General features: G+C 44.1%; 1 protein-coding gene across 5 annotated transcripts in view; it reads right to left on the bottom strand.

Moving 5' to 3' along the window:
* Nucleotides 1-32: 32 nt before the first annotated feature.
* Nucleotides 33-12,212, bottom strand: part of LOC105689046 — a 99,801-nt gene continuing 87,621 nt past the window's right edge. For 4 of the 5 annotated variants that reach the window (XM_048649200.1, XM_048649201.1, XM_048649202.1 and 1 more), the window contains 5 exons: nt 4,767-5,222; nt 3,827-4,033; nt 3,451-3,635; nt 2,885-3,358; nt 33-2,806 (listed from right to left, as the gene is read on the bottom strand). In XM_048649200.1, the coding sequence (XP_048505157.1) occupies nt 1,595-2,806; nt 2,885-3,358; nt 3,451-3,635; nt 3,827-4,033; nt 4,767-5,222 (2,534 nt within the window). In that variant the 3' untranslated portion in view covers nt 33-1,594. The remainder of the gene's footprint in view (nt 2,807-2,884; nt 3,359-3,450; nt 3,636-3,826; nt 4,034-4,766; nt 5,223-12,212) is intronic. The other variant, XM_048649204.1, reaches the window with a different exon arrangement.

Genomic DNA, 12,212 nt, shown 5'->3' with positions numbered 1-12,212 from the left:
CAATTTTAAATGCGAAATATCAGCCAGAGACATAATGTATATATTTTTCATTTTATTATGTACTTTCGTTGTTATATTATTAATAATTGATTAAGATTATACAATACAAGTACTCTACAAGTTAGTTTTGATAGAAGAAAAAAATATATATATATTCATATGTGTACGAGATGTGGCTTGTTAATTGCATTTCTTTTTTTTTCAATTCGAGATTGATTTTTTCTCTCGTCGCTGCTCCGCTAGAAAAATTGATTACTGTATTGAAAAATTTACAAAATCGTACCTACACACTCACGCGTATAAAGCCAACATCTCACGAACGTCTATATATAATTGATATAACTAAATTTCATTATAGAATAATCATCGGGCTCCATTCCCGTATAATTATATATAGGGTGGCAAAATTTTCGCCTAGTCACCGCGTCGGAATTTCATATTATTCAGATTAATTTTAAGTTCCGACTTGTCAAACACCGGATAAGCTCATGCATCATGTTGCGTTTAATAATACTTTGGTGTACGGACAGGCCTAATGACGATTAACATATGTAAATACCTATGAAAGAATAGTTTTGGCACTCGATATTGTTAGATCGAATTTTCGATTGCACTTACACTGATATTATAGTATTTCCAAAAACTCTGATGAATAGGTTGAACACGGACGGGGAAATTTTTTGTGCTCGGAAAGGCTGAAAGTTATTTTTTTTTTTTTTTTTTTCTATACATAATTGTGCGTTTCAACTTACATCGTAATAGTCTGCTGATCGTGACATCGCTTTGACAGACCACTTTCTCCGGGAAAGCGGTGCAAAGCTGCGTGGGCAGATGGAACTTTGAAAAAGGAATTCCGTGCGTTTGAGTGTATAGCGAAGAGTTCCGAAGAAATAGAAAAAAAAAAAAAGGTACGCAGGACTGACGAAATACCTCGGTGTGAAATAAGATACGATTACTTTAATTATGAAACTAATTAAAACTAAGATTTACTAAATTATAATGGATGACGATTGATGGGGTATGGTTTCCGCCCTCCACGAGCGTATGAATAATTATATATGCTGGCTCTGATGAATGTCTATATGCTTTTTTTTTTTTTATAATACACATTCAATAAAATGGGGTTTTTCTGGTCTAATCAAACACTAGATATGTCACAGGCAACTAGAATTGGACTAACAATAAGTAAACGTTGGAATGGCTGGCTATCGACTTTTTCCTGAATTTCAACACTTGATTATCAAGTCTAGTTTATCTGGATTGTATTGACTATTTCTGTACTAATAGAATTAGTGAGTAACATAGTATTGAGTAGTTATCATACAACGGGGTATTTGTGTATATATGTATATGTATAACTAGTTGCATTTTTCATTCGTTAATCGATTCGATCAACATCATAGCTCGAACTTTGATTGTTTAGTTATAGTGTTCGAACTGCATCGCCGCTAACGATACCGTACGTATTGCTAACTTATACTCATCGGATTCAAAGAAATATTACAAAAAAAAAAAAAAAAATAATGAAATATATACAAAATTTTCACCCGAAGCGCCATTCCAGTTTAACGGGCAAGATAAATTATATCAAAATTCAGACCAAACCAAAATCCGTATGAATTGGAACATCGCAATTATTCGGTTTTTCTGCAGCCGCCATGTTCACTTCCACCAAGGTATCTACGCTGTTAATCGAACAACCTTTCAAAATTTTTTGGGCAGCTAGACTGGTAAACTGTACTTGCAAATCGCTCAAGCTCGGATACGGATAGAGATCTCCTCGACTCGGAGATTTCTTTAGATTGGGTTCTGAACCCTGAGGTACGCGCTGTTTGGAAGACTCTAAATTTTCTATGTAAACGTTGTTGAACGAGCCCCCGAATCCGTCGAAGGATTTCGTGGGCGACGGTGGATTCGAAGCTAAATTACTCTTCGATCCCGGTCGCAGGAGGTTCCTGTAACTGAGAGCATCTTTTGATAAAGAAAGACTCAATTTCCTCGAATTATTCATTGCATCGTTCGTGTTTTTAGAAGTCGGTATTGTGGAGGGCGGATTTTCGTTTGGGTGAACGAGTGAGATTTTTTCTATGTGAGATGAACCATCAATCAGGTGTACCTGACTGTTGTTTAGATGATTGGTAAGCTTAAGTTTATTCGGTGAATCCTCATCCACCTTTGGCTTGTTCTCTTTGTCAGACTCGGACGCCTGTAATCTGACTTCTTTTCCACCGTACAAAGACGTTGGTCTTTCGAGTTTCATCGGCTTGTACCGCTGCTCGTCCACCTTCATCGTTTTGAACTGCTGTTTCTCTTCGTCGATCTTCGATTTATACAGTTTCTCGTCCTCCATTTTACCTATAGTACCAGGCTTGTAATATTTCTCGCTTACGAGTTCCTTCTCTTGCTTTTCTTTACCCGAAGTCGCTCCCTTCTCGGCGTTATTCTTGTTCAAACCATTTTCAAAGGTGATGACCGATCTCATCGGCGAGTTATTCTGATGCACATAAATTTTTGTGCCAGGTGCACCAGATATCGTTGTGGTCGTGGTAGCATTGGATGCCAACGTTACGCTGCTCTGAACCCTCTCCTGTGGTGGACTAGTCGGGCTCAGATTCGTTGATACTTGAAGAGTTATCGAATTTTGTGCCTCCTGCAAAGGCGTCAACGCTCCCTGCTGGATGATTTTCAGGGGCGAGGACTTGACCGGAAGCGTGGAACTTTTCAGGGGCGATGACGAAAGCTTTCCACTCGAGGTCGATTTCCCGCTCGAGTGCGTCGAGTGACCAGAAGACGTTTTCTGGAGAATCTGAAAATATGAAAGAACCGTCACTTCTCTCTCCCTGTCACAATTGAGCATCAATAATTCATCGAAGAATGTAGTTACCTTATGTTGCGGCGAGCTGTTCGACGATTTCGTGCCACTTCCGGTAGAATCATGGCTGGGTCTTCGCGAGCTATGCCGAGTTCCGGACCGACTGAGAGTCCCGGTTTTTCCGGGGCTCCCGTTCGAAGCTCTGACGGAACCAGAACTTCCTCCGCTTCTACTGGGCGATGAATTCGCCGAATGTTTTCCTGTTGGTCCTTGGCTACGGTTTTGATAAATATCTTGGGTAGTACTCTGCGGTAGCACCGACGCCCTGGACGTGCATCGGCTCAAACTGGAGCACTTCGATCGAGGTAAAGTCGAGCAGGGTGATCGATGACGCCGTGAACTTCTCGGTGTTGAATTAGCCAGCAAACTCGATGAGTCGCCACTCGCTTGACGACGATGGCGTCTGGGGAGCGTTGCCGAACGAGCTGAGCTCGAATCATCCCAGACTTGAAAACTTGCCTGGGATTGGTCCAAGCCCTCCAGCATCTTTGAGAGAGAACAATTAATGACAAAAACATCCAAAACCAAGTCTCGGATTTAACGATTGTAACGTTGAGATGATGAATGTAGGTATTTACCGAAGGACTAGCTGCTCTGGTTTGCGTAGCAACGCTGTGGAGATGAACAACTCTCGGGTTGAACCATTCCGTCGGTGGGTACTGCGCGCTGAAAGTTCCCATCAACGGACTACCCTTTCTTCTCGAGCTGCGTCGAAACAGTCTTGAAAGTAGACCAATTTTTTCTGAAAAAATATTTGAGAAACCTTGAGGAAAAGAAGGCGATACGTCTAGGGCTGTAAAAAAAAAAGCTGTAGGAGACTGGGAAGGGCTTGCTATCAGCTATAGGGTGACTAGAAGCTCTGTGCAAACTATTTTAAAACGAAGGTGAAATTTTTTTCTCTACAAATTTCCACCACCCTTTACACCGGAACAAACCCTTCCCTGCGAGACTCACTCGTTGGACTATGGGGTGCGCTATCTGTACTGGCGTATTCTGCACTCGAAGAGGTATCGCTTCTGTCCGGTCTTCGGGGTAACGATCTGGAGCTTCCACTCCTGTGAAGGCGTCTAGCCGAACCCCAAAGGCGCAGGGAATGCCTTCTCTCCAATCTTCCAGGCACCGATCGACATCTGGCAAAGAGAACCTTGTCGTTAGGGTTTCCTGAAACAATCAACAAAGGAATTGAATAACCGTTCAAATCCAAAAGCATTATTTTCTTTAAAAGGATTATCCTGTCTCGTGGTGTACAAAAGCGTATCGCACGAAGTTGAATATCATCTTAGGTAGGATCCTTTTAGCTTCCCGGTACCGGGGGCGACGCGGACAGTGTGTAACGGTAGAAGATGTCGTGACCAATAGCTAATATATCGTTGTACTAAACGCTTTCCAAGCAGCACACACGGGTGTTGGGAGTCTCTACCTCATCGGTACAGAATCCTCAACCCGCGCGCCGCGTGAGAGCGAGAGAATAAGGCAAGCGAGCGGTGGATTGTGTCAAGAAACGCTATGTCGGCACCCACGGGTAAAGTAAGGAGAGAACAAAAACATGAAAATCTAAGACCTTCCGCACCGGGTGTCACATTGTGTCGCCTCGCTTAATTCAATTTGCTGCCTCTACCGAGTTACGTATCGAGGTCTCGACATACCAAGTTGTATACGTGCATAGGTAAATGGCTGACTGGTAAATCCCTGTCACCCAACGCCCAAACAAAGATGAATAATTTAGCTCTCGGAAATTCCGATCAACGTGAAAATAGACTCGAAACTTTTCAATTCGAATTGTTTCTAGATTTCTTTTTCTAACACGGAGAGACGGCGATACAATTTTTCCATGACTTTTGCACGGAACGTTAAAAAACAAATAATTGCGTAATTTTAGAAAGTTGTTCCTCACCTCCGCAGATTACGTCTGCCAAATTTGTCTGGACAGCCTGGTGGGTGACGTCACCGTCTCTCAAGGTCAACATTTCACCGTGAACCAAAGCCATCGCTTCGTCGTTGCTCATCAGCATACCACCTTGTCCCCTAGAACTGGAGACCTCCCTGGAATTCCTCCTGGAACTCCCGGAGTCCCTTCTCAAACGTCTTGTCTCGGGGGTCACTACGAAGTAACCTTGGGACGTATGATAAATTTTTCTCTCCTGCATCAATTTCGCTAATGCGTCGTACACCAGATCACGACCGGGCCTCTGCATTGCCGGAAACGCGTTCCTCAGGGCAGCCCTCAAAGTGTCCAAAGTGGCCGCCTGACGTTGCGAGGTCAACTCGAGGATCGCCCAGCACAGTGCTTCGGGTAGGGGCGTGAACTGACCTTGGGAAACAGGAGCGACGAGACAGTCTTCGATGTCACCTGGAATCGAAAGAAATAATTCGTCATTTCTTGGCTGCGCGGTATTCGAACCGAAAATGGGTTCGGTCGCTCGTTTTCCGAGCACGTTTCTTCCGTCTAGAGTTTGGCTCGGCGGTTTCTAGATCACGTCCCAAGGGGTAGAAGCCGGCTTGCCAACTTCCATCGGAGTCGTATAGATACAAGGAGAAATCCCCTTGGTTCATACAAAGTCTGAACACATCCTGGCCGGGTTCCGAAGGAATCGATACGCGACACGCCTACATCCTTTCAGTAGCAAGAAATACACGATGACGAAAGCACCCGCATACCTTCTGCACCGGATCGAATATGCCACATTTGTTGTTAAATCCACGGACCGATATATATTTATGCAATAAACAAACGAAACCTGTCTACTCGATATATTTTTTCCCCTCTTTTTTTTTTTTTTTAACGACGTACAATGTAGACGCTATACTTCTCTGTACCTACGTACAGGAAAGTAGTCTTTCGAGACCCGTAGCACCGGGGTAGAGTGGAGAGTATCTAAGAACAAGACGTCTATAGGTAGCCAGCAAAATGGTTTCGTAAAATAAGACTACAAGCGCGCAATTACCGAGCAATACCCCACCGACTTAGCCTTCCTTCCTCGTCGCGAAACGTCCTCGTGGGTAGGTACTTCTGGGAACCCAACTTAAAGGACGCGCGTGTAAAGACGGGGCGCCATCCATAGAGCGAAATGCGGTTGGGAAGAGTATATATACGGGGACGTCTTAATTAATTATTACGGATCACGATTTATGGCGTGCGAATTGTTTCTGAGGTAAGGAGTCCGTTTATACAGCAGCAGCAGCAACGGCACCGGCAAAAGTAGTAGCCTCCTAGTTGTCGGTTGTTCCATGTTGGGTCGTTGCAGCAATGTTCGCCGCATGCAACGGTTGGGCTACCTGAATGCGCCCGGGGACTTTCTAAGGACTCGGTGAACAAGATCTGTGGGAACTTGTTACGGATAACGTTTATATGTTTCCGCGCCCATGCCGCTCTACGTACGTACACACAAGTTGCGGTGTAACAGCTGAGACAGCGAGTTATCGTAAACCCATTAGAACTGACAAATGATACACAACCTCACGTGAAATAATTGGTTCGCTCTGTTCAACGAGATGGGAAAACATGAAAGAGCACCGCGCAGTTCCTCGTGTGGCGCGTGTCAAACATTTTCTTGTACACGATATATTTTTTGTTTTTCTCCTCTCTCTAAATAGCCATACCGTGTTTTACGCTGCAGTAAGAGTCGGCGGGGTTCGAAACTTTCGGTTTCACCCTCGAGCTCTCGAAAAGTCAGACTTCGTAACGCTTGTAAATTCGAGACGCCCTTTTACTAGCGATTTTTCCACCCCTTCCAGCGACTATAAGTCTGACTTACATAGCCCGGTACAGATTCCGCGCACCGACACCGGGAACTCCCGGCTAACGGGGGGTTGATCCCGCGAAATGTTGGCGTTCGTCCAGGATTACGACCATAAGTAATAAGTCCGAAGCCAGAATGTGAATCGGATCCAGTTCGGACTATCTTTACAAGCGAGGGAATGAGGTCGGGTTCGCTGAACCGAGGCACTTTTCACCCCCCGTCGAATAATATTCCATGGCGATGACAAAAAAAGAAAAAAATAGAACAAGAAGAAGAAAGAGAAAAAATCTCATATCGGTGAACATAAATAATACGCACTCCGCAAAAGCCGGATAAATTGCAAATATAATAAAGCGGAGCTTCCCTCCGTTTCAGCACTTGTGCCGACGTGTCGAGAATTCACATCGAACGCGATGCATCGCTTGTCCTCTGCGATCGAAAAAGATAAAAAAAGAAACAGTCGAAACATATTATTTTTACACAATGATTCGACACACCGCCACGGAGATCTTCTACAAAATTCCTGATCGTGACTCGAACGAGTTCTATAAATAAATTTGATGAAAAAAACAAAAAAAAAAAAAAAAAAAAACTAAACGAAACGAAAGGAAAGGAAAAAAAAAAAGACAAAATTGCTTAGTCAACGGCAAGATGACGAGTATGTTGAACGCACCAGTAACGTCGTCGATTACCGACTTAACTTGTGAGTCTCTCTCACTACGGTTTGCGGTAATTAAAAGTGATACGAGCGCGGTGTGTTGCTCCTGCGGAGTTAGTCTCGCTCGCAATCAAAGCAAAAGCCGAGAGTACAAAGTAAACGGTAATCCCAAGGCAATTCTAGCTCCTCGTTCAAGGTCACCAGACCGATCGGCGCCAGAGTTTCTTACCCATCGCCTCGATCGGCTAAGGTGAACGGATAAACCATAAAGACACCGAAGAACCGAACAATCGTACAAAGATACGTGAAACATGGATGGACCGCGACACGCTTTGGTTTTCCCACGGGAACCGGAGTACCGCATAAAACGGACATCCCAAGTATGCATGCACGCGCGGCTACAGACGTGTGTACACGAATCGATGCTGCATCGCTTGCCTTTTGAAGGGAGTGGTGCGCCCACGCAGGTCGTTATGAGACCGGAGCACGATAAAAATGATTAAAGTAAAACAGGTGCCTCGCTGCAGCCTTTGAAGCCTCGTTTTCTCGATACGTATCGCACCAGTTCTACGCGGTGTTCGGACGATATTCTCCACTCGCAAGATTAATTCACGTAGGTAAAACGTATGTATAATCTCGTGTCGGGTTTAGTCCGTGCGATAATTTAGCGGCGTTAAGTTATGACGTCAGAATTCTACGCCGAGTTATAGTATAAATCAGGCACGTATGCAGGCACAGGGATCGCCGGGGTTCGATATTGTCCGATGGGAAAAAAAGGAGCGGGAGAAATGGTATAAACGAGTTCCCAAAGTCTGGTATACACGGGTCATGTGCCCGAGGATTACAGATGAATTACGAGCACGAAACGATTGAATTAAAAGTACGAACATTATCGGTGGAATAGTTTTCTAATGTCGTTCGTTATTTTTCTTTACAGCTCTTTACCGCGCCTCCGTTATATAAATTATTACCCTCGACGGTAGGTACTTCGGGTGTATCGGTTCGAACGGTGATTTCGTAACGCGAATTCTAATCCAGCGGTTGTACTAGCATGCACATTGGGCGTCGGCGTAATTGCGTCGGTATAGACTGCAACGAGGCAAAGGCGACGCTCTCGATCTCCTCCGCGGCGAATGAAACGCGAGTTAGATCTTCGTTTTATCACGAAGCGGCGGTGAGAAGTCGATCGGAACCACCAGCGGTGCGGTGCCAGCACGGCCGAGAGTCTCCTTGACACGATAAATAAAATAAAAGATTCACACCGAAAGTGACGTTGAATAATAACACGCCTCCGTCCGATCTCGTTAACCCAACATAGGAAATTTCAGTTCCCGTCCGACGTGTAACATCACATCTATAACTTCCTACGATCGGGTCAAATCCCTCTCGCTGTTACGAGGTCATCGACATTTTAAAGTCTTGACATTCGCGTACATTATCGTGGCGCTTGGCACCCAGCCAAACGAATTACCGACTATCATAAACTCCAAACTAGCAGGGGAAGCAAAACTTTTTTCCGCCGCATTACGTCCGTTTCGGAAATTTTTACATTCCGCAGACACCGTGGCCGACCCGCGGAACCGCGAACGAGTCGTTTTTGCCACCGGTGAAACAAATTTCTGTCGGCTACTTTTCATTTTTCTTTTTATTCCAGCGGGTTATAACGTGCGGACGCAGAGCCGTACAACGTCGGGAGAATCGGGACGTTGGATCGTGACCGTAAATCATTTTTACATTCGCGCTCCAAAGCTGTATAACTGACAACAACCGGCCTTCGATATATATATATATGTATTACAGTTTTATGCATGCCCGAAGTTATCGCGGACCACGTCAGACAACGGAACGTATGGAACGTAATGATCTCGTCGCGTTGTACGGCGGCGACCGTCTCTGACTTGGAAGCTGACGTAAACTCGGTAGGTAGGTACATATACATATGTATAACGAGAAATGAGAAGGTGAAATGAAACGTCCGTCCGTCGAATTGGCGTGTACGGTTGAGGGTACGCCGTACCGTCGTCGAATTGAAATTCCCCAACGTTATAAAACGTACGTAGCAGAACTATATCGCTGAAACTCCGGCGCGGATATATAATCCTAGACTAATGCGAACCGCTCACGAATCGCGGATATACATCTTCTCGGCCACGTTAAAACTTACGCTGAAAAAGGATCGAGACTCTTCGCGGTTTAATCGTTCGATCGACGATCCGCGCGGCTGCGAAATAAATTTCACATTCAAGTTTCAACGGTTTCACGGTATTTTACGATGTTCCACCGGAGTTGTTGACTGCGGGTCAACAACTCAAAAGCACCAATCAGATGCCCGTTGAAATACGTCGTCGATCCGAAAAAAAAAAAAAAAAACGGAGTAAAGAAAAAGCGTCGCGGTAAAGGAGGATATACAGTATGTTATACGTGTATTTTCACATGAGTGGGATATTTCAACGGCAGAAAACAGTGTTCGAGCAAACCGTATGTATAAGTATATACGTATATATACGCACGTCGATTCGATGCCGCGGTGATGTTCCGGTGCGCGGGAGGAGGTCGTGTAACGTTTCAATCTAGCCCAGATCTCCTACTTTCGTTACTTATTGCTCGTACGCGAGGGCAAATGGAAAAAAAAATGAAAAGAAAATGAAAGAAAATAAAAAAAATAGGCAGCTGCTTCTGTGCTATCAACGCGGTAACGTTAAAAGGCTATACATATGGTATGTACGTATATACTCGCGATGCGGGAAGAGATTGTAAAACCGCACTAACGAGTTACCGAGAGATTGAAGTAAAGAATATTCGTTTTTTTTCCCTTCTTTTTCTTCCTTTTTTTTTTTTTTTTTGCAGAATTTTCCGCAGCGAACCTCAGAACGGAGGATGAAAGAAAACGCACTTCGAAGTTTTCGGAGGAAATTGAGGTGGCGTATTTTTCGTGAAAATTATCGCGAGTGAACTTGAGGTTGTACAGCGAGGAACTTAAAATCAAAGATCTCAAAGGGTATAGTATCAGGCACACCTGTACAAAGACGTGCGGCGCATGCAACGCAAATAACACGTTACGGGCGTAAGTACTAATTTTCCCACATGAAACGGCATTTGCTATCGTTAAAATGTAGGATAAAACGTTTCGCCAATACAGGCGCAAATTTGAGACGATTAGCGACGTTTGTACTCCTCCAAGTTTATGAGTATATATACCCATACCTGTACGTACACGTATCTACGCGATAACTCATTATACACGCCGTATATAATCACCGGATTGCCAAGAAGCTCCGTTTAAACTTTAACATGAGCGAAACATTTATTTCATCGCATGTTATACCACGGAATATGAAAGTATGCATATACATGCAATCAAAATTCTGTTGCAACCGTCTGAAAACGAATGCGGATCACACGTGATGTGTCAAAGTTCAACGGAAGAAACCTTCGTCCGAAAATATTTCCCTCGTTCTCTATTTTCCGCCATCTTTCCACACGTTTCGAATAATGAAACGAGTTCGATGATAAAAGTAAGACTACGAACAGGTAATAATAATCAAATAAAATATATACATAATCCCGTCTGGTTCGTACAGTCGAAGGCAAATGCATCGGTATGAGTAGTACTAGATTAGAAGGTTACCTGTTAAAAATTTAAAAGAAAAAAAAAAACAATCTTGCGCGGTTTTGCGGGACGAGAGTTCTCCTCGATTATACATTGTGTAGGGGGAAAGTGGAGTCGAGTGTAATACTGAAATAAAGGAATGACGTCTCGTTTGCAGTACGATCGACAATTTTTCATGACAATTTTCATCGCTGTCCCTCTTATTACGCGACCATCTTCGACGAAGGAGGAAAAGAACTGTAGCGGAAGGACAAAGTTCTAGAGCTAACTCGAACAACGGCGCATCGGTGCAAGACGTAGGTACGTACGTACCAACATTGTGCATTGTGCGGTACCAGGAGTGGATCTTTGAAACGACTTCCTTGGACGACCGGACGACCTTTCGATATCGAAGTAAGAGTCGGCGGCGTCTTATGCAAATCCAAGACGTGCTCTCGGATGTAAAGCAGCGTCTGTCATCTCGCTCGCGATAGCTTCACTACACATACCATTATGCGCGCACACGTACGCGTGCACCTTACATATATATATATATAAACCAGATGCAGCTGCAATGCAGCACTCTCCTCGTCCATGTGCGAGAAAATCTCTTGCGCTAGGCAAGCGAGTGCCGTAGACGTACATACGTATATCGGTAGAAGGCATATATGTCAATCATTTTATTTAAACTTCCCGGAGAAACTCGCCTATTCGGTCATAACCGTTTCTTCGCTCGCTCGGATAATGGACCCCTTTGCAAATGGAACGACTGACCTATCGCCGAAAGGATCCTCGTAAAGATATACGTACTAACTTCGATACGCGATGAGATATACAACCGCGGAGGTGTCTGCCTCTGTACGTACGAGGGAGCAAAAGAAAAGAAGAATAAACGAAAAAGAATTGCAGAAAAAGAGCAACACGACGCATGTAGAAATGTGCATTGTTAGCAAACGTGGGCGAATCAACCAGATCCCAACCTATCGCCTTTTTCCTTTTCCGACTGACTTCGGCCACATATCGCGCGATTTCCGTAGGCGGAACGCCGCCGTACAGGTATAAAGGTTTAGAAGTGATAGAAAGGTTGTTTCTAATAATAGCACACCTACCGTACGTAAACAGGTGTCACCGGTTGGACATTATGAGATTTATACGTAAAGAGCCGAAGAAAATCCACGCTGAAACAAGCCTCCGTTAATCCTCCATTCGAGGAGGATTAACGCGTCGCTTGTCAATTAGAATTTTCATTTCCCTTCTTCTATTTTTTTTCAATTGAATTTTTAAGAAGTATAGATCCTGCTACGCGTTGCCTTGTTTTTCGTACGCACAGACACACGAAAAAAAAACATGTTG

The sequence above is a fragment of the Athalia rosae genome, chromosome 2 (genome assembly GCF_917208135.1).
Source record: "Athalia rosae chromosome 2, iyAthRosa1.1, whole genome shotgun sequence".
Lineage (NCBI taxonomy): Eukaryota > Metazoa > Arthropoda > Insecta > Hymenoptera > Athaliidae > Athalia > Athalia rosae.
The sequence above is the reverse complement of the archived record's forward strand: the minus strand, read 5'-3'. Positions and strand labels throughout refer to the sequence as shown.